The 24,104-nt window shown below is 38.3% G+C and overlaps 1 protein-coding gene across 1 annotated transcript in view; it reads right to left on the reverse strand.

Moving 5' to 3' along the window:
- Window positions 1-5,192: 5,192 nt before the first annotated feature.
- LOC125234681 overlaps window positions 5,193-24,104 on the reverse strand; it is a 140,875-nt gene continuing 121,963 nt past the window's right edge. Inside the window, exons 3-4 of the mRNA XM_048141065.1 lie at window positions 6,538-8,128; window positions 5,193-5,795 (exon numbers count right to left, since the gene is read on the reverse strand). Coding sequence (XP_047997022.1) covers window positions 5,201-5,795; window positions 6,538-8,057 — 2,115 coding nt within the window. The 5' untranslated portion in view covers window positions 8,058-8,128 and the 3' untranslated portion in view covers window positions 5,193-5,200. The remainder of the gene's footprint in view (window positions 5,796-6,537; window positions 8,129-24,104) is intronic.

Raw genomic sequence — 24,104 nt, forward strand, 5'->3', positions numbered from 1 at the left:
TCGTTTAGTCGCGCACATCGCCCAATAAACTTTGGCTACAGCATCGGAGGAAAGCCAATGCAACGGGTATCAAACGTGCGCGATCTGGGAGTACACTTAGCTGCCGATTTGTCATTCCGTGATCATCTTGTTAGTGTCTGCAAGAAAGCATTTCGTAATCTAGGTTTCCTCATGCGTCAAGCAAAGGAATTTACGAACATAGCTGCAATACGAGCTGTGTATGGGGCTCTCGTAAGGAGTCATCTTGAATGTAACGCGGTAATTTGGAGTCCACATGCAGCTAAGTACAAAGTCATGATGGAACGCATTCAAAATAAATATGTTAGACTTCTTTACTTAAAGCTTTATGGTGTATATCCTGGGTATCCCTTACTGTATCCCATCTCTTCGTGCTCGGAATGGTGGGGTATAACAAACTAGAGGTGAGGCAAGAGCTTGCCCTCGCTTTATATGTAGTTAGGGTACTGCGAGGTGAGTTGTGCAACCCCGGGGTGCTGCACGCCCTGGCACTGTATGCGCCGGACGGGCACGTGGGGCGCCGCCGCCGGCCACCGCTGCTGGCTGTACCCGCAGCTCGTACAAAGCTACTCATGGAAGCCCCGCTTACGAGGGCGATTCGCGCTATCAATAAAGTTGCTCTCGAGATGGACATTTTTACATGCTCCCTGAATGATCTCACAAAGGCCACTATGTTAATTTTAGTTTAGTTTCTTTTTTAGGGTTCCGTAGTCAACTAGGAACCCTTATAGTTTCGCCATGTCTGTCTGTCCGTCCGTCCGTCCGTCCGTCCGTCCGTCCGTCCGCGGATAATCTCAGTAACCGTAAGCACTAGAAAGCTGAAATTTGGTACCAATATGTATATCAATCACGCCAACAAAGTGCAAAAATAAAAAATGGAAAAAATGTTTTATTAGGGTACCCCCCCTACATGTAAAGTGGGGGCTGATATTTTTTTTCATTCCAACCCCAACGTGTGATATATTGTTGGATAGCTATTTAAAAATGAGTAAGGGTTTACTAAGATCGTTTTTTGATAATATTAATATTTTCGGAAATAATCGCTCCTAAAGGAAAAAAAAGTGCGTCCCCCTACCTCTAACTTTTGAACCATATGTTTAAAAAATATGAAAAAAATCACAAAAGTAGAACTTTATAAAGACTTTCTAGGAAAATTGTTTTGAACTTGATAGGTTCAGTAGTTTTTGAGAAAAATACGGAAAACTACGGAACCCTACACAGCGTGGCCCGACACGCTCTTGGCCGGTTTTTTATATACTGGCAATAACTGTTTTATTGTTTGGTTCGCTTATCTATCGCATTAGGAAAACCTGTAAAGATAGATTTAAGTTGTTATTTACCAATAAATAATAAATAAATAATAAATAAATTATCCTTGATACATCCAAAAAGGCCTTACCTTAATTCTAGCTTAATAGTTAATAGAAACTAGATCCCATTTTTGAAAATCTGCCAGATGGAGTTATCCCACACGACACGAGTTCAGAAAAGTTATTACCGTAGTGGAAATAGGAAATGCTGCGGGGTGCAGTGGCTAGCCAGGAATATAATACAAGTTGATCTGAAAACAGAAACTCCTTACTACTTTTGTCTTGTACTCTTTATGAAGTCGCAGAGTAAGAACTTTATCCGGGAAAAATGAGGTCAATACGGAGGTGAAGCTCGTTCATATTTAAAAATATTTTTAAATATATATGAGTCTCACGGGAGTTTTATAGTTAAAAGTGAAGCTCGTTTTTTATAAAAATAGGTAAGTATATTTAATTTTCTAATGTACCTACTAATAATTTATGAGTTATGGCTGCTCCTGCCTAACGTATAATAGAGTCCACCACGAGTCCACCCACGATAGGTTTGCTACAATTTTGATCGCCTCACCATGTGTCGAGTTCATAAATATGTGTACATTTTTTCACCTTATTGCAACGAGTTAGGGTGAAGAAATGTACAAATATTTATGAGCTCGACTGTAACTGCTATTTTACGTTAAAAATACATATAAACTGAAACAAATAAAACTATACTATGAACTAATAAATTAAACTATAACTAAACTAAATGTACCTATAAAATAAAACCCTATAAATAAAAATGAAATCGATGAAATGATGACGTTGATCAAAATCGTTGCAAACTTACCGTTGGCTGACTTTATAAAGATCTTATAATGAATGTCATTTGAAACTACAAATTGTACATTATAAAAAAACGTGTTAAATACATTTTGTTTATGATTATAGAAAGTAATTGATTCACGACAGCTCTGGACTGGATATGACATGGATCGGAAAAGACACGTTACTTTAAAAAAAATACAATGACACATGACTTTTTCAAACTACACCGTAACTGTGTTAGTTTTTTTTATCTCACTTATATTAAAATTCAAACTAAGACTTATTAAGTACCTCCTTGTAATCCCCTTATTCCAAAATGTCACGACGACGCTGCCAAATGGGAAGCATATTATAATTTGGCTAAGTCGTTTTCAGCTTTGTACTTAACTTATGAATATTATTTTTAAACTCATTAAGATTCTACAGGTAAATGTATTCAAAAGCTCTTCTGCAGTGAATAATTTCATTAAGTAATTTCAGAATCAGCATTAAAAATACGGTACCTACAGTTTGGTTGAAGTAACTGGTGACTGAAGATCTGGCGACTTCCTCGCACAACGTATCAGCATTCCTATACAGCGAGGGAATGTCGTCAGCGTCTTTGGTACAATGGCTAGATTGTCTAGGGAGTATAATTACACAATAAAATTTATGTAAGACCTAATGTTAACTAAAGCTTTTTATGAATTATGTTTGGTACAATGCTCATTGTCTAGGGAGCCTATCTTCAGTCTTATTTTTCTTCTTAGGGTTTTCGTCTTTTTAGGGTTCCGTGCCTCAAAAAAAAACAGAACTCTTATAGGATCACTCGTGCGTCTGTCTGTCCGTCTGTCACAGCCAATTTTTGTCCAAAACTACTGAACCAATTAACTTGAAATTTGCTCTGTTTAAGTGTTCACTTTCTCAATACAATGACTGTCATTTTCCGTGACATTTGTTGATGTTTCTAAAAGATCAAAAACTAGAGTAGGCATATAGGTGTACCTTGCTTATGCATTAACTTTGTCTGACGCTATTGCCGCTATCGGTATATCGCTATAAATCCACATTAATCGTGCCGTTTGACACCAGAAAGATTGACTAGCGAACGTTTTTTTTAAGTAATATATATCTGTACCGCAGACACGTCTGCCGGATTTGCCGGACAATAACAATAAATCGGAGCAAGAGACCCTCGCTGCGATTTGCCGGGCCGGCAATTCTGGCCTTTGAAAAGTTTGCGAGTAATCAAATTGCGTTTGCTATCGTTGTTGTTATCGTGCTAGCTTGCTGGGATTTGTTTGGGAAAATCGTAATGCTTGGTCAGAAACGTTGTTTCAGACGCAATCAAGTCTTGTCTGAAGTTTTTGTAGTAAGTACCCTCAAACGGAGTTATCAAGAAGATCACTTAAGGGTATAAGTTTGCCTTTGTACACATTTAGGTACCTTATTTATCTGTGTTATGAACTTATTCATTCCAATGCCTTATTATCTACAAGTACTACAAATCCGCGAATAACCAAAGGCTCCCCAAGCATAACGACGTGGAATCAGCTCTAGCCAACCAAAAATCGCTCGAAACAGTCGAAACGCGTAACGCGTTGTCGTCGCTGAACGCTTGCGTAGGCACGTTCATACAAGCGAACGATTGTTGGTCAGCGAAAGCCAATTCCGCGTCGATAAGTTTTGGGAGACCCTTAAAGTGTCTACAGTGACATACCCTAAATTAACTATAACCTTGTACATATATTCTGTGCTATAACTTTTTAAAATCATTTTCACCCATTTATCACGTGTCCCGCTATATTTTATTACTTATAACTTACCCTTTATTACTTACCCTCTATTTTTTGTGGAATAGACGAAACCGCTCCTAAAACATAACTACTCATTTATCATGCCTTGACAATATCGATTTCAATGATCCGAACTTTGCATACGCTACACACTGACCGTAACTCTCATTTTTTAATTCACCAAGCCATTACAATCAGCCTTCCGCAATCGTAAAACTAAAGTAGTGGGTTTAATTTGTGAACCAATAGACAGTCGGCTTCGCAATTACAGCTGTCCGGGCGAATTGTGTTCGACAATAAAAGCGATACTTTTATTGTGGCTGTAAATTCTGCCGCCGTTGCCGCGACGACGACGCTGCGTGCTCGCTGCGTTCTTCTTTTAAAAGCGTTTCTCTTTTATTTGAAAGTGGTTTACCGTAGTTCTGTATTGCTACAGTTTTTCTGGAAAAATCTATTTTGTTTTAAATGTTAAATTTTAAACAACGTATTCAGAATTTCACAGGCTAAACTCTGGTATTAATGTTTTCTTAATTTTTTTATTATTGAAACTTGTTGTATACTTTGGAAGATTATGATATTTACAATAATACTTGCAATAGTTACGGTATTCTTTCACTTACCTTCGATTGTGTTGTAGAATAACATGATCTGGGGTGTAGTGCCACGATTTAGATAATTTCAGTGAAGTTATTACTTTTTAATCAATAACCTATTTTTGATTCTAAATAAGTACTTAATACCAAACCCTGGCCTGAATGACAATCAATTTAAGTACAATAAACGCTTTGTGCGGTAATAGCTTATTCAATTTATCGTCAAATAAACGATAACCATGATTTTAATATCCAGCACTTAAGGGTTTAAATTTATTATGAATAGGTAGCCGTAATTACGCCCGATTTCAATGATAAAATTGCTGGTATTGATAACAACGAATATGACTTCCTTAAATGTTTTATTTCAACGTTCAAAGAATGTTTTACAAACATTTATTCTTAGTCTAACATCAGTTCAAATATTAATGCTACTTATTTACAGAGAGTTAGTTGCGATAAAGTAAGGTGGTGAGCCACTCGGGGCGCGGCTGGTGCGGCTTGTACTCCGGTGGGCTCAGCGCCAGCGGCGACGCCGCATCCGCCAGCGCCCCTGAAGACATCTCAGTCACAGCCACACTAGGTTTACCTTTCAGAATTGACCTCAGCTCCTCATTCTCAACCGCTCTATTCCTCTGCAGATTCTCTCTCGTCTCTTTCATTCTCGATAACTGTTCACGCAAAGTCCGATATTCCTCTAGAAACTTTTCAAGTTGCGAAGCACGGAAATCGAAGTCCTCCATCGGCTGATCCATGCGCGTGTAGTCGCGGAGGCCGGACAGGTCGAGCAGGGGGGTGGCGGACGGCACGGCGGGCTGCTCCCGGGCCGGCGACGAGGGTAAGCTCGGATTACGTCGCAACCGATTACCGCCCGACGATAAGTCGAGGAAGCTATTAGAGCGTCGTCCGACGTTCCTCGGCTGATTCTTATCGTAGAGCCGGTCGAAAAAGTTCCCGAATCACCGCCGGAACTGTTTCTTCTACTATTTAAAAGGGGGCTTCGGCTCTCACCGTCTTTTCTTCTGGGGATCGTGTAGAAATAGTAGGGGTCGTGTTTCATTTCGCTGCGGAGGTAGGAGGAGGTGCCGAGGGCGCTCATCTCGATGAGGTCGGGGTAGTTCTTTTCGCTGTCGCTGCCGGAGAGGTCGTTGTCGAGGCGCTCGTGGCGCAGGCGCGGGCGCGCGCGCGGGTTGTTGTTGTAGCGGTTGGCCGCCGAGTGCTCGGCGTGCGCGTGCGCGCTCAGCACGCCCGTCGACGTCGAGCTCGCGACAGACTCGGGGGTTTCGTCGGTACTGCAACAATAACATCGAATTTGTTATTAAACCAGTTGTAGAGGTAAATTGGAACTTTATCGACTAAGTTTTTAATTAATGCACATTGCAAATACAGCGGCAAAATGCTGTCAGCACTAATCCAAAACAATGTATTTCAGTTTAAATTGTAATTTATTCGAAATATAGTTTTAAATAGGTACCAAGTTTTTAACACCTTTATTTTCGTGTACCTATATACACTTCACAATATTTAATTAGGTAATCTGAATATGAATAAAATTGTAATGTTCTGTTTGCGCGTTGTCGACATTTTTGAATAGCGTAAATTGTATTAAGCAAGGGTACTACAGCTAGGGAACAAAATATATTTTTTAGCTACATATCTACTTCCATTGTAGTTACTTCTTGACGACCGGTTTGGCTCAGTCGGTTAGTGACCCTGCCTGCTGAGACGCGGTCCTGGGTTCGAATCCCGGTAAGGGCATTTATTTGTGTGATGAGCACAGATGTTTGTTCCTGAGTCATGGTCGTTTTCTATGTATATAAGTATTTGTATATTATGTAAATCGTTATCTGAGTAGCCACAACACAAGCTTTCTTGAGATTACCGTGGGGTTCAGTCAATCTGTGTAAGAATGTCCTATAATATTTATTTATTTTATTTATTCTATGTATGCAAATGTAGGTCCAGAAAGTGCATTTAGATGCATAATCCTACATTTGAGCCAAAACTCTCAGTAAGATGTAATGAATTATTTACCGTTTGCTGTAATCCTTCAAGCGGGGTATATGCAAATCTCGCTCAAGTATTCCATTTCTGCTGACCGCGTTATCAAACTCAGTTCTCCGCCACCCGGCGTCAAAAGACAGGGTCATTGGGTCCCGTTCCTCGCGCACCTCCTCGCGCAAGTAGCCCGCGCAGTCGTCCTCCGGGTCGTGCGAGGGCACGTTCCTGTAGTCCCCTCTCTTCCGGCCGCTCTCCGCCGGCAGCACCCGCGGCACCTCCACCACACCTTTAATATTAGCCTCTATCTTCTCGTAATTGTCATCGCGCCGATTTGTGGTCACTATCTGTTCGTTCCACCTATCTAATTGTCTTTTCTTACGAGTCTCATACGCGCACAGTCCTATCAAACATGAACTTAACACTATCACTGCGGATACCGCCATTCCGGCCATGAGAGCGCGACCGCCGAAGCCTTTTCCCTGCGGCTTCTTCTCCACGACGAGGCTCACGACCGCCTCCGCTTTTCCCGCTCGATTTTCTGCATTGCAGGTATACGAGCCCGTATCTTGCATGTCTGCTGCTTTTATAGTTAAATTACTCGTTTTCCCTTCACTACGTAATATAAAAGATCTACCGGAATTTACATTATTAGAACTAGAATTGGCAAGAAGGCGGCCCGCGCGCACCCACCGCACTCGCGGCGCGGGGACGCCGCTCACTCGACACACTAACGTCACTTCCTCACCCTCGACACTTTTAAAACTATTAGACGCGGCACTGACTTCTGGCGGACAGGCGAACTCTTCCAAGTCCAGTCGATCCCAAGACGCGGACATGAGCCGCGGAGGAAGAGAACAATCCGGAACTACTGTCGCGGGCACATTTTTCTTTATCATCCAATCCCTCATTGGTCGCAAAGCACACGTACACTCCCACGGATTCCCAGCAAGCTCTAATCCTTTTAGCGACCGCAATGGCGCTAAAACTGCTACATGGAGAACGTGCAATTTATTTTTATCCAGTTCCAAGTATTCTAGTGAACCTTCCAATCCTGTAAACGCCCTCGGTTCTATCTCGGCTATTTTGTTCTCACTAAGGCTCAGCCGTACTAAATGGGGCACTGATGAAAAAGCTTCATCTTTGATTTTAATTATTGAATTCTTGGTCAGCCTCAGCTCTCGAAGTTCAGAGATCGAGTCGAAGGCGTGTGACGGCACGGATTGTATATTGTTTTTTGATAAATCTAGTTCTACTAGGTTTACGAGAGCGCGAAAGGCATGCTGTCGGATGAACTTGATGTTGCAAGAAGAAAGGTAGAGGCGTTGGAGATTGAGGAGGTTGGCGGAGGCGAAAGCGTCGTTCTGAAGAGTGGGCAGTTTATTTTCGGAGAGGTCTAGGAGCTGCGTGGTGGGGTCGAGGCGCGGGGGCACGGCGGTCAGGCCAGCGCGGGCGCACAGCGCGGACTCCTTGCCGCTGCGCCACTTGCACTCGCAGTGGCGCGGACACTCGGCCACGGCGGCCGCCGCCAGCGCCAGCGTCAGCAGCACCCACATGCCACGCGCCTGCTCACCCCGCGCCCCTCTCTTCTTCTCCGCTAAACGTCATTCCCGTCTCGTTTCTGTTTCTGTGGACAATACAATGAAAATTCTAATAAAATACCAATAGATATCACATTTCAGCGTTAATGTGTACAATATTATAGAAAATAAATAACCTAACTACAAAATTAAAATTTTGAAAAAACCCCTACTACGACATAGTAGACCGATTTTCATGAAACATGACTAAGAACACTCCTGACTAATTCAGCTTTCAGACAAAAAAAAACTAAATCTAAATCGGTTCATCCGTTCGGGAGCTACGATGCTACAGACAGACACACACACAGACAGACAAACAGACGGACAGACAGACAGACAGGCAGACACGTCAAACTTATAACACCCCGTCGTTTTTGCGTCGGGGGTTAAAAAATACTCCGCCGACCAGATCTACGTTTTTAAATTGTGATGATAATTATAGCGTTATTGGCTATCAAATTCAACACTAACTCTACACTTGTGACTCTGATGTGATTTCCTCCTAATTTGATGTGATTCTTGAGATCATAAAGTAAAAGTATACATTTTTATCACGTCTCCAAATCAGAACCATGTAGCGATTGAAAAAAATCGGACCTGTCCGTGCAAAATAATTAAATACGTAATACGTGTAATGAATCCATTTCAGCTGCGGGAATTATTCATAAATCCATGCACGGCTTATGGACATTGCCTAACGATGCGTTCTCCAATACGAGACCCAATTAGTGATCTAGCTTTAGGCCGCCTACTCACTCGCTTGTATTTGAGCAAATAGGACCAGCTTCTGTTTTATTTTTCTATTAATTTGGGCAAATACGATTAAGCTCCGCATATTGGTGGTCCGTGCAGTTCAGTTGATTACATTTCAGTAGAAAATTAGTTGCTAATTAAAGCATTGTTCTAAAATTACCAACTGTGTCGCTTAACTTCAAATCCGGGTAAATCCATTTTGCTTTAAGGTTGATTATTTAAAAAAAATGTTATTATCTGAAAGATAACCAACCTTATAGCAGAATGAATTAACCCAAGTTCGAAGTTAAGCGACACAACTATGGTCCAACGTTAACTAGAACACGAGTGAAGTCCAAGTACCAGTGCTCGACAGTGTACCAGTAGATGTTACTTTCAATCTTAAGTCATTGTCAATAAACGTGACAATAGCGTGTCATCTATTGGGCATAAGCGTGTCGAGAATTGGTACTTTAAGTAGATGCATATTAAACATTTTAATTTTTCAGTTTTAAGGTACCTATCACCAAAAGTCAGGGAATAGACTATACTAAAATGAGTTGGTGGTGATATTTATAATCCATTTTTATTTGTGTGTATTTTTATTTGTGAATTAGTTGTGATCCTGTACAATTTTTTTTTAAAAACACTGATTTAAACTTTCACGATTATTACACATCATAATTCCTAGTGCGCAAACAGTTCAAGTTGATAATCAAAACCAAGTGCGGGTAGTTCGAAAAACTCGCGCGGCTGTCAGAAGGTGTTGATGTCATTTCAAGCCAGTCTTCTCCGAGACCACGGGGACAACGCCGTCCTTGAAACGTTGGAGGTCAGTTTAATATGTAGTTATACGCGATTAAGTCCCGATTTTAAAAATATTTTTTTTTTAATTTTTAGAAATACATTTCAAGTAGGTACATGCTTAGCTTAACGCGAACTTCATTAATTAATGCCGTAATGCACCTATATTACCGCTCATTAATTAGATATTTATTTGCATTAGTTTGACTAATTAAAATACAATAATAATTTCCGATATTGCACTATAATCATAAATGAAAGCTGATTATGTATTAATCAAACCAATAATATAATACAATAGCCCGTACTCAAATTCATCTATAATAATTTGTTTATTTTATGATTGACTTATAAATTTATAAAAACTAGCTTTTGCCTGCGGCTTCGCTCTCGTTAAAGTCGAAAATTGCGGAATACTCCATACAAACTTCTACCCTCCATTTCAGGGAAGTGGAGGGGTTAGAAAAAGACAAAAAGTGGCCTTTGTCACTCTCCATCCTTTCAACTACCTATTTTCAATTAAAAAATCTCGTCGATTCGTTGCTCCTTTTGCCTGAAAGACGGACAAATATATATCGTAACTTAGTTAGTATAGATTATCAAAGTCGTTCAATTAAGTCCAGTATGAATCGACTTTATTTATACTCTCTGATTGAATTGTGGGTTCGTTCTGGCTTTATTTAACGTTCACAATCATGCTTTACAAAATGTTCCGATGGAGCGAACATTGGAAAAATTAAATTGAAGCGTCAATGTAAAAAATGTACATCTCAAACATTTACACGGGATAATTCAAGCAAAAATATACCTTGTTGTGCTCGCGTCATGCGTTGGTATTGTTTCTTACTGAAGTGTCGTTAAAATACGTGTTAGGGCCGAACTAGTTTCGTTCTACCTAAGAGATGTCGGGGGGCGCCATAAGCCTTTGGTAATTGTGTCATATACTTGAAAATTTCGACCTTTTCGACCCTTGCTACCGTGTCCGAATGGCCGAGTGGTTCAGACATCCGTCGCAATAATGGAGGACGCTGGTTCGAATCCAGCTTTGAACACTTGGAAGCCTAAGTCACTTTTTCTTTGTATATGACATTTCAGTTTAACGAATATTTGTTCCTGGCTATACTCGTAACGTCAATTTAAACTTGGCCATGTTGACCGGACCGACCAAATTGAATCCCAATTACGTAAAGGGTAAGCCAGAAGTCACGCAGACGCACAGAGGCATAACCTACACATAACCTTATTTACTTGTATGTTTTCCCAGATAATATTTAGTCATGTGTAAATGTGACCGTGTGGTGACGGGTTAAGAATTTCACCACCCCTTTTCCTCCCGTGGGTGTCGTAGAAGTCAACTGTGGGATTTGGGTGAAATTGTGGCGTAGGCGAGAGGCGAGAGGCTGACAACCTGTCACTGCAATGTCTCAATTTTCGTTTTCTTTCAACCCCTTAATTGCCAAGAGTAGCACTGAGAATTTCGTAGTTTCATGTGCTCTGCCTACCCCTTTATGGGATACAGGCGTGATTGTATGTATGTGTAAATGTTATTTTAGAAAATAGTTATACACCTAGTAGCGTTTTATTAACTTTTTGCTAAAGTAAATGTTTGATATTGAAATTGATTTTCAGTTTTTCTAAAAACTTATAAATAGGTTTACGATGATACAGCCACTTATAAAACCTATATTTGTCATACAAAGTGTTTACTATATGATATTGACACGCGACGTGAGAACTAAGAAATAACGTTGACGGTTAGAAATTGCCTTCGTCGTTCGTTTCGTTTTACAATGTTAAGAGGAATTATTAAAGGTATAATAAATAAACCCACGCAAAGTTGACCTAAAATGAGAAAAACGTATGTCGCCGTTTAGTAAACTTTGTTAAAAAAATTCAATACTTTAGTTATAACATTAAGTGATTCTAAAAGCCAGATAAATGGACTAGAAGTTTTGAGGTTTTTTATATTTTTCCTCTCAAAGGCAACAAAGAAATTTTACCTTAAATTTAAACTATCGTAAAATTTCCATACATTCGCCGTTGCTGTCAGAATTCTCCTTTCGATTAGATGCCGTGAGCGGCTCATCGGAGGCAGACGTGTCGCCGGTCGCTCCGCGTTGACAATTAAATTTGACAAATATTTTGACAGAAAATAGTGTACGTACACGAAAAACCATACCAGTGTAAAACTGTGCTCAAAATAAATAGGGTAAATCAAATATGTCAGGTGGAGATCCAATCTCATTTAAAATTTAAAGATGCATGGCTTGTGCATAAAAAATAAATAAAAATATATCACATTATTAAAGAAAATAACGAACACAACCGAATGAGTATAAATGATTTCATTCTAGTTCGGTTAAATTGAAAAAGGTTTCATGTTTTGTTTTACTCATTGGAATACATTTTCATTACGCTGGTATTAACAGTACGTCATTTTAAAAATATATATGACAGTACCTACGTCAAATTTTGTCAACCAAACTTCACAGGCTGTATGTAAACAATTACAATTTAATTTATTCATACATATTCAGATGCGTATTAATCGATTCTTACTTAGAATAGAAAAAAGGGGAATGCGAGCGGGTATAGGTATAGTGCTTCTAGTTCAAATTTAATTGTGTATATAAAAAAATGACTCAATTTCATTAAAGATTTACTCTGTGCATACCGCGAACACGTAACCGTAAGTTGAAAACAATAATAATTATAAATCACCTAAATACACCGTTGTTTACAAAGCGCTTGTTTTGAATGGCACTTCTCCACTCAACTAGACCAAATATTCATGGAACACCAGCTGGTGACCAGCATAAATGACTATGAACAGCCGTGTAAAAATATCTGATGTTCTATAGTGGGCCATAAGTATATGACGACATGTTCCCGGCAAAAAATTGTGATGCTCCGTGACCGGCAAAAACATCGTCTCTCTTTCTAGCGTCTCGCGAGCGTATAGCGTCGGGCCAACTGTATGGAAAAAGACGCCGCGTCAGCGCGGCTTAGCCATACAGTTGGCCCGACGCTACGATCGCAAGACGGTAGATGTGGGAGGGTCCTTATCCGCATACATATCTGATCGGGACGCTTAAAAATATTTGATTCTTTATAAAAATCTAAATTACACTTTCACCCGCATAAATATCTATCCATTGTTAAAGCAAATATATATCTTACGGGCTAGAAATCATTAATATGTAATTAAAGTGCAATAATAAACCCTACCTGGTTGCCTTACAGCCGTAAATTGTATGAGGTGATTTGACAGTTCACGAAAACGGTATAGACTTGTGTCATTGGATATGTCTGTCTCATCTGTTCTTAAATTATGACAAGTAAACTTATTGCAAATTTAGTATCAGAAGCCTTTATAGGTACGGTCAACCAATTTGAATCCTAGGCCACTCTAGAACCCTGTCTTATTTAAACCATGTTCTATTTGCCATAAGAAGTCACATTGACGTTTACTGTGCAAAGGTTCTACAGTGGCCTAGGATTCAAATTGGTTGACTGACGACTGTACACGTTTTTATTCAACTTGCCTTGTTAGTAGGTATGTTAGTTTGAGTCAAAACGTAGAAGCTAAATTTGACCCACTTTCCGGTTTCCAATTGAGCTGAAATTTTGCACACGTATTAGTACGTTGCTTCTGGAAAGTTATGTATGAAAATTTTGGCATAATTAATGGAAGGTTTTTTTTGATTGGGATATGTACATTATAGGCCGAAGTTATTTTTCATCAATCCTCCCCATCCCTCCCCCTCTGCGTCACCCCTCTTCCCCCCTTAAATAGCCGAAAATGCGGTTTTTCGCGATTTCTGACAAACCCGTTGAAGATACAGAAAAAGCGTGTAGGAAAAAAGTAATCTTTAATAAATTTACTACAAATCATTCATTGACACTTTGGTTCTAGCACTTATAGTTTTCGCGTGATCCATCACGAAAGTTGGTCCTTTGCTGAAATTTTCTTTAGTGAATGTTAAGTTTTCTCCCAAATTGCTTACGAAATCTGTTTGATATTACTAAAATATTATAAACTGAAAATGAATTTCAGGGGGAAAAATCACTACCATGGGTGGAACTTACGGCTTCTGGATTGATACTCCAGGGCTCTACCAACAGCTACCAAAAGCTCATCCCTAGTTATCGATATACTATATGGATCAATGGTACTCCTAGCGACTACTACCGTGAAAATATTACGTCTTAAATAGTTACTGGAATTCCAAGACATATTGGAAATTCCACCCATTATAGTGATTTTTCCCCTTAGTTTTATTTTAGTCATGAGTTACAATATTTTAGTCATATCAAACAAATTTCGACGATTTCGTAAGCATTTGGGGCGAAAACTTAACATTCATTAAAGAAAATTGCAGCAAAGGACCAACTTTCGTGACGGATCACGCGAAAACTATAAGTGCTAGAACCAAAGTGTTAATGAAGGATTTGTAGTAAATTTATTAAGGATTACTTCGTTCCTACGCGCCTTTTCTGTATCTTCAACAGTTTTGCCAGAAATCGAGAAAAACCGCATTTTCGGCACTTTAAGGGAGGGTAGAGGGGTGACGCAGAGGGAGAGGAGTGGGGAGGGTTGATGAAAAATAACTTCGGTCTATAACGTACATATTTCAATTAAAAAAAACCTTCCATTAATTATGCCGTAATTTTAGCTAATTTCCCCCTACTATAATTATGTAAATCAAGTGACAATGCAATATTATGGTATCATGGAGCTAATCTGATGATGGAGCAGAAAGGTGATCATAGGAACTCTGTTATGAAACGTCGTATCCCCATTGAGTCAGGGGTTTTTAGAAATGTCTCGGAGAGCAATAAATATTTTTTTTGCAAAAAAACTTTTTATAAATTGGGAGGTGTAATTTTTTATTATCTCTTACATAGCATTAAGAAGAAAAATCGACCAAGAGCGCGTCAGTGTAGGCTTCCGTAGTTTCCGACATTTTACATAATGACAATTTAATAAATACCGTAATTTGGGGTGAAAAGGGTTCCGGGGGTATATAATGTTATTATATTTCTTGACATATTCATTATATTTTCCGCAATCAAAGTAGGAAAATAATATATTATGTTTTTTTTTTTATTATTATTATTGGTATTTAGGACAACAGCCGTAAATATTCAACTTACATAGGTATTTTTACATAGTCTTAGGCCAATAACAGTTATCTGTTGAGTGAAAAGTATTATACACAATATGTTACTAAAAAAAAATGTGTTACATACATACATACATACATACAATCACGCCTGTATCCCATAAAGGGGTAGGCAGAACACATGAAACTACTAAAGCTTCAGTGCCACTCTTGGCAAATAAGGGGTTGAAAGAAAACGAAACTGTGACATTGCAGTGACAGGTTGCCAGCCTCTCGCCTACGCCACAATTTAACCCATATCCCATAGTCGCCTTCTACGACACCCACGGGAAGAAAAGGGGCGGTGAAATTCTTAACCCGTCACCACACAGGTCCACCAAAATGTGTTACATATTTAAAATTACAGTGAAAATGTGCAAGCCACACATTTTTATTTATATAACAGAAAATCATAAGACATATTTTCATTTTTATAATGGTTTTCATGAAGAAAGCGATGCAACTGTGTTGGGGAATTTTTACGGGATGAATAAATATCCGCGGCCTGAGGGGTGAATGGGATCAGGAATGGGGGAATCGGGTCGGAAAGGGGGTGAATAGGTTTACGAAGGGGCTGATTAGGGTCGGAAGAGGGGTGAATTGGGATGTGTGGTCAATGCTTGTCACATTGTATAAAATATATATAACTTACCTAAAGTGGTATTTTTATGAATGACCTCTCTGTATATGGACGCAATTTATACGTCAATGTATTGCTTCGTAGTTAGACTAGATACAAGAAATTAACACTTAGAAATGTTAATTACACTTCTGTCTACCTCCACGTTTCTACTTAAGTCCGCAAAAATCACCCATGGTTGCTATAATATAGACGGATTACTTTAAAATAAAAATCATAAGTATGAAACTATACAACTAGGGAAGAAATAAAATTATTTTATTGAATCATTTTTGATTTGTTCTTTTTCAAGTTTATATAAATAATAAATTTTCAATTCGCTCAAAGGTTGGAAGAGATCCCTTATAGGGATAAGTTCGCCTTTGTACATACTGTATTTTTATGTCCTAACTTGTCTTATGTACAATAAAGTGTTCACATACATACATACATATATTGAAATAGATATCATACACGAAAGAAAAAACGACAAGGCCCACGGTGGCTGAGCCGGGAATCGAACCCGGGTCTTCAGCTTACGCAGCTAACGTTATTACCACTAGGCCACCAGGCCAGGTTAAAAAAACCGGCCAAATGAGAATCTATTTTCGCACAATTGTAAAACTAAATTATTTTTACTAGTTACCTCCAAAATACCAAATAAAATTGGGCTACATAGTACATCGTTTTCTGAAGATTTTGGGTTCATGGGGTCGGAACGGGTATAAGTAACGTAATTTATGGTGAATAGGGCCAAAACCGACTTTTGAACGTCGATAGCAGTTTTTTTATATGTGCCATGCTAATTTTTTACACAAAAAATCTTCCGGCAGTGTGAACTTCGGTTTGTCTTTGAAAATATGTCGTTTTATTTAGTAATTTTCGCTCACCCTAACGTTGGAGTGAATAGGGTCGGGAAGGGGGTGAATAGGGAAAAGGGTTGACTCTTTCGGATTGCGAACAAAATATGACCTGTCACGAGCGTATTATATTTATTTTACCAAAAAATAAGGATTTAATATGTTATGAGTGGTCGGTAATGAAATCTACACATATTATGATAACCCTTAACCAACCTTTATAGTTAGATGGTGCTCTGACGCGGTGAATAAGTAAGTATGGTCGTGGGCAGTGCGGATAACGTGTCAAAATATAAGCATAGTTTGTTGCTATTTTTCATGTTTAAATAAACTTCTAAACTAACGTAGTGGGTATTAAAGTAAAAGGTTCACAATGAATATTAGGTTGCCAGAAATGTGTTTAGCTATACCATTGTATTGAATTTTGTATCATAAAGTCAAACTAGGTATTTAATACTACTAATGATTTACTCTGCGGGGTGTCTTTGATCACTTGCATGGGGTAACATTGACCATAATGACACATAGTTAATTATTGTCTGATTTTGTCACGGTACTTGTTGAGGCTGATAATTTGATCGCTTCTTGTGATAAATATTGAAATAATTGCAAATGAAGAATAAAAATTAACATCTTCGAAAAACCAACTTTGGTTTTTCGAAGATGTTAATTTTTATTCTTGATCAAAGTAACCCCAAAATAGCGTTAAAGAGTTGTAATATTTGACTGCGAACCATTTTTTTTTATCTTTTCTTGACATAAAATACTTTTGTAAGGGATTACATTCGATTATCATTAAAAAAAATATATAGTGTATCAAAGTAACCCCAATGTCAGTTTATGTTTGATCACATCGTTTTTTTTTCTGCGTACATTATTTTATTTATTTATTTATTTATTCCTTATTGCACATAAAAGAATAAGTACAAATGGTGGGCATAATGCCTTAAGGCATTCTCTACCAGTCAACCACTGGGTTAAAAAGAATTCATACGTGCAGGCATCGTGACAGAAAACAATAATCCTGATATCACTTATTTTGTTACCTTTTTAGATTTTTAGCAGGAAAAGACTAAAAAAGTTGATGGTCCCATTTTTTTTCTTCCTTAGTTACGTTACGTTGACCAATTTTGGAATTTATACTTCTCTAACTCCTACATTTAATGGGTAAAAATACCTATTAAATGTAGAAGCTAGAGAAGTTTAAATTCCCAAATTGGTCAATGTAACCCCAGTTTACGGTAGACACCGTCAACCTATTCTAATAATTCTCTTTTTATTTGAAAGAAAATTCGTTACGATAATATGCATATAAAATATGCAATCTAAGATAAAAAATGCTTTTCATATAATTAGTTACAAACTTAGTTCAGATTTTTTTTTACAACTTTTAAAAATTGTTCTACCTATCAAGTTCAAAATAATTTTCCTAGAAAGTCTTTTTTCTATTCCCGAACTATTATTCGTCATTTACAGGGTCGTGCATAGATCTTTAAAACCCTACATAAAAGTCTATTCCCCAAAGCCAGTGTCCGCCGGCTTTCCGCGCATGCGCGCAGTATCGAAAAAACTGAAAACGCATTGTTTGGCTCTGTAACCATGGCAACGCCTTATAACGATACGGCGCGCGTGCGCGGGAAGGCTTTGGGCAGCTGAGCTGACAGTGCAAACCTTTGCGTCAAAATACAGGAAACAGTGTGAATTTCACGAAAGTTATTCAAGAAAACTATTAAAAACTAAGTGCATGGTCGTAGAAAAAGTATTGTATGCAACGGTGTTTAACTGAGTCAAAAAATACTCGTGGTGTCTTAATAACAATTTTCGGCTTCGCCTCAAATTGTTACCCACGCCACTCGTCTTTTTTGATCTCCTTTAAACGCCTGTTGCATAAAATACTATTTAAAGTTCTGCTTTTGAGATTTTTTCATATTTGAGAAAATAGCCCTTATGGCCTGAAATACGGCATACGGCAGTGATATTGACATTGACATATGCTTTTTCGTATTTTGATGGTATTTTGACTGCACTGTATTTTTTGCCATGCTAATTTGAACCTTATCTCTGAGCGATGTTTTTTAATTTTCAGTTACATCACAGATGTGTATGACATGACATCTAAGTATTTAGCCATTTAAAAGAAACTACAAGGGGCTTTACAGACGTGGCGACTGCAACTGGTACAGGGCCTAAGCCATAATTTAAAATTATATTGTGATTTTATATGTATTTGTGGTTTATTTAATACTAAGTATGAGTTTCAACATTTTCAACTCAAGGAACTGAAATTAAGAGAAGGGACTCGGAAATTGGGTAAGATCATGAGTCTGATGCAGATGGCGATGGCAGTATTGGATAAGATAAGATATGCGTCGATATTCCCTGTCTTTCTTTGTGTCTCTGACATGACTGCTGCTAGCTGTACTCTATTCATTAGGTTTTTATTTTATACACATACTTTATTTTTGTATCAATATAAATGATAAATTGATAAAAAACCTAACGACCAAAAATAATAAAGTACCTATCTGTTAGTCTTTAATACACCCCGCATATACGTAACGCACAGCACAGGCCTCCGAAGACCGGCAGGGCAATCATGGTCGCGCGATAAATGGTATAACATCGGGCCGTCCCTATCGCACTTACAAATAGTGTGATAGGGCTGATGTTTTATCATTTATCACGCGACCATAATTGTCTGCCTGGAGGTATCGGCCTTTAGCCGTTCACACACGTCTTTGAATAATGTTTGCGGGGATAGGCAGGCTGACGATTTTTAATCTAAGTATAGAAAAGTAACGCAAAATGAAGTGCAAAGTAATTTGAAATACACCTAGATAAACAATCAATTGAATAAGGAACGTTATCTACGTATTTAGGTAAATTTAAGTCACATGAGACATGAACAGAGAAGGAAAGCTAGATGATGCGTATTTTTTCTCTGTCTTCTTGTATGCTACCTTTTTTACAGTTTTAATTTCTCAAAGGAGGTCAGTAGTTGACTACAAACTCAAAATAACACTCTTGAAAAAAATTAAGGGTCACTGACCTTTCACAGTAAATTGAGGTAGTGTGAGTGAAGGGTGTTTGTGTGTGTAATGGGGTAATTTGACAGATTCTGAAAATTCTCCCTGCTCTACCCCCTCTTAAGGGGCTGACAACACCCAACTGACAACAAACTATTAGTTTTAGTAAGGCAAGTAAATTATATGTTATTATTCATTATATTTCAACGAACATAGCCGTACTCGATACACGATTTAACGAAATCGGCTCGATAGAAAAAACCGGCCAAGAGCGTGTCGGGCCACGCTCAGTGTAGGGTTCCGTAGTTTTTCGTATATTTCTCAAAAACTACTGAACCTATCAAGTTCAAAACAATTTTCCTAGAAAGTCTTTATAAAGTTCTACTTTTGTGATTTTTTTCATATTTTTTAAACATATGGTTCAAAAGTTAGAGGGGTGGGGGGACGCACTTTTTTTACCTTTAGGAGCGATTATTTCCGAAAATATTAATATTATCAAAAAACCGGCCAAGAGCGTGTCGGGCCACGCTCAGTGTAGGGTTCCGTAGTTTTCCGGATTTTTCTCATAAACTACTAAAACTATCAAGTTCAAAACAAGTTTCCTAGAAAGTCTTTTTAAAATGCTACTTTTGTGATTTAAAACCGGCCAAGAGCGTGTCGGGCCACGCTCAGTGTAGGGTTCCGTAGTTTTCCGTATTTTTCTCAAAAACTACTGAACCTATCAAGTTCAAAACAATTTTCCTAGAAAGTCTTTATAAAGTTCTACTTTTGTAATTTTTTTCATAATTTTTAAACATATGGTTCAAAAGTTAGAGGGCGGGGGAAAGCACTTTTTTTTGCTTTAGGAGCGATTATTTCCGAAAATATTAACATTATCAGAAAACGATCTTAGTAAACCCTTATTCATTTTTTTTAAATACCTATCCAACAATATATCACACGTTGAGGTTGAAATGAAAAAAAATATCAGCCCCTACTTTACATGTAGGGGGGGTACCCTAATAAAACATTTTTTTCCATTTTTTATTTTTGCACTTTGTTGGCGTGATTGATATACATATTAGTACCAAATTTCAGCTTTCTAGTGCTTACGGTTACTGAGATTATCCGCGGACGGACGGACGGACGGACGGACAGACAGACATGGCGAAACTATAAAGGTTCCTAGTCGACTACGGAACCCTAAAAATGGTAACGGAATGGGAAAAAACTTGGGAGACTTTTTTTCCTATTAGGAGTGAAAGAGCTCACGATTCTGAGTGGAAACCACATAAAAATTTCCAAATTCAAAAAAAGTCGGGTGGACGTACAACTTTGACAAAAATAAAAATGTCCCAGATAACAGTTCTAATCAACATTCAACAATTAAAATGATTTATTAATAATGAAGAACTAACACGATAAGGTAGGCAAGCACGAATTCAAATTTGTGATTTTTGTGTTTATTGCCATCGCGCAGTCGGGGGCGGTGCCGCTCGGTCGCATCAGAAGTCCGAAACTAGAGAAATATAGAGAGCGCTCGATCGCGAGTAGCTACTTGCGCCGGCGGCGGACGCGGTTGTGTGCGTGCGCGACGCGCACGCACACAGGGCCTCTCTGTGGGTTCCACTCCCGTCAGCGCGACGGCGATAAAGACCTAAAAATCTCAAATTTGAATTCGTGCTTCGGTATCGTATCCTCTTAAGGGTTAATTCGCCTTCTGAATTTGTTATGAAAGTGCGTGCATTAGTGACGAATCGCTTAGTGGACGCCAGGCTTCACATATTGCTTTTCGTTTTACCAACAACGCCATTCATTCATAAGTTTCATTAACGATACCATGTGGTTACGGAGTGCACACGAGTTGAATACGGCTACGTAACCAGTCTAAAATGTGCCGTCCAGACGCGTAAGAAGATCATGGTTCCGGAGAGCGCCCTTACACTGGTTTTTTGAGCGTATGACTAGCCCGCACTCAAGTGGCTATTCTAATTATATCACGTACGTTATGCACAGTCACTCCATCTAGTGACGAGAGGTAATAATACTTAGACGACTCAATAACGTTCAATGCGAGTTTGCTGATGTTGTATTCAGTCGTGTAATAAATTTTAGATTCGAATTTTGAAAAATATTGCATTGAATTCGTGTTTGTGTGGATTTGTGTATTAAATTAATGATATTCTTAATGCATGAGACTAAAATAATACCTTTGAGACCTTTAAATTTATTGAATAAATAGGTCATAATGGCTAATCGTGGCACGTAGCGCCATCTATGATTTTGATTTGACATTAATTATACGATGTTCCGGATTAAACTGGAAAGTGAGCCGCGGGCAAAAGCTAGTAGAACATAAAAGAAAAAAGTAAATAAAAATGCAAAAAGATTGCGTGAGCCCCATGCTTTGCCGGTCTTCTGATTCTAATCACCAAATGTAAGGCAGCCAGAGCTCGCGTCGCAACGAGGCGTAAACTCATTGTTCCTGGACCTACGGAAGCCAGAGCTCAATTAGGAGAATAGATTGTTGTCCTTTGAGTCGGCACCCAGGCCCCTTCTAAGTACCTACAGGTTTGTACAAGTTTCTAATGAGTCGGCAACGCACATGTGCCACTCCTTGAGTGGCAGGCGTCCATAGGTTACAGTGACCGCTTTCCATCAGGCAGACCGTATGCCTGTTTCCCACCTACGTGGTACAAAAAAAACTGTCGTCGAATTCACCTTAAACATTAAAAACTAAGTCAAAATCGATTGATTCGTTCGGGAGCTATGATGCCACAGACAGACATGTCAAGCGTCAAACCTTAAATTATTATAAAACACTCCGTCGTTTTTGCGTTGGTGGTTAAAAACAAGAAACTTCCTTCAAAACTATAATAAAACACAACTTTCTATGAAAATTGGTCAAGTGCGAGTCGGATTTCGACATTTCCATACAAACAGGTCATGAGCGCCTGACGAAATGTAATGGCAACGTACATTAAATTTCGTACTTAGATTTCGCGTATATTTCGGAAACGATAAGAGATAGAGCAAAATGGACTTCTGATTTTGGTTGTCGATGGCACAATTTTTTTGTTTTCGTATATATACACCTTTTTTTGGACCTATGTGGGCAATATTATGGTCAGTGAAGTTTTAAACGGTCTTAAGCGCCTCTTTTTTAGTAGGAACTTAAGTCATTTTGGAAAATGATTTTTTCTTTTTAACAATTTTTATAACAAACGAAACCGAAATTAATTTCTTTATACCTGTCCAACGCGATTACAACATTTTAAGACGTTTAGTAACTACTTGCAGCGGCAGTGAGTGAAATTCGTAATCTGAGTTTTTTTCTCTTAAGTCCGACTTACGCTTGACTGTAGATTTCTAATAGGTTTTCCTGTAATCTACAGGTAGAGGGCTATCCTGTGTATTTTTTTGAAAATTTTACGCTAAGTAATTTCGGAGATAAGGGGGGGGGAATGGTCATTTTTTGCGTATTTTCTTAAATTACTTCTAAATTACCAAAATAAAAAAAATAAAAAAAATATACTTCAAATGCTTATAAAATGCTCTTTCATTTGATATGTAACACAATATAGTTTTAATAACTTTGATTTTTAATTTTCAATGTTACCCCCAAAAGTGGCCCCTGTGATTAAATTTCATTTAATTAAATTACATGTCCGTCTTTGGGCCACAGGTTTACATATATGTGCCAAATTTCAAGTAAATCGGTCCAGTACTTTCGGAGAAATCGGCTGTGACAGAGGGACAGACAGACACGCGAGTGATCCTATAAGGGTTCCGTTTTTCGGAACTCTTTAGAGGTACGGAACCCTAAAAAACATGCGACATCTAACGAAAAATGTGGACATCAAAAAATACTTATACATTTTACGAAAACAAGTCATTGCCCAGTTTGCGGGGGTAACAGTGACATCTAGCGAACGACAGCGAACAACTCTATCGTTGAGTTTCCTAAACATATCCTAAGTACATTGGGTTTCTCAACAATAAATAAATAAATAAAATTTACTTTTTCTTTTGACTGAAAACACCGTGTTGATAACCTCTCTCTCCCTCCCTTTCTTCCCTTGGCTTCTGGCTGGCTTCCTAAACTTTGACGAGCCATAACATAATATTAAAAATGTAGGGGCTAAGTTTTGATTCCCATAGAAAATTGAATTACGCGCCATTTCCAGTGCCAAGTTTCGATTGATCGTCATAGTTGACAGACGTCAAAAATACAACGTTACCTCTTTAGTTTTCTAACAGATGGCGTTAGTTATACAAAATAGTAAACGATGTTTTCTTACTCCTTAGATTCCTAACAGATGGCGTTAGTAGTACAATATTGAACACAAAACTGAGATTTGATTTTTTTTTAAATGACAATAAAATAATATTTTTTTACAGATATGAAATCTAGATATGAATATAAATTACTATGTTTAAGCACAACTTCATAGGCGTGATAGTTTTTTCAAAAAATGTACCACAAGGTTCGGAACTTTGTCGACTATAGGAGGGCTTCGCTACCGCTCGCCCTGATAAGTAGGATACTGAAATCTTCTTTCTTCGTTGAGCCATCACAGCTAACTTTAACTTACAAACGGTCTTAAGCACCTACACTTCTGAAGGCGCTTAAGTCATTTTTGCTAATAAAAAAAACCACAACGTTCTATGAACATTGGTCAAGTGCGAGTCGGTTTTCGACTTTTCCATACAAAGAACTCATGAGCGCCTGAACGACTATGATGGCAAAGTTAACGTTTCGAACTTTCAAGACTTTACGTATATATCTCGGAAACGATAAGAGATAGAGCAAAATGGACTTCAGATTTGGGCTT

This window comes from Leguminivora glycinivorella, chromosome 1 (assembly GCF_023078275.1).
Source record: "Leguminivora glycinivorella isolate SPB_JAAS2020 chromosome 1, LegGlyc_1.1, whole genome shotgun sequence".
NCBI lineage: Eukaryota > Metazoa > Arthropoda > Insecta > Lepidoptera > Tortricidae > Leguminivora > Leguminivora glycinivorella.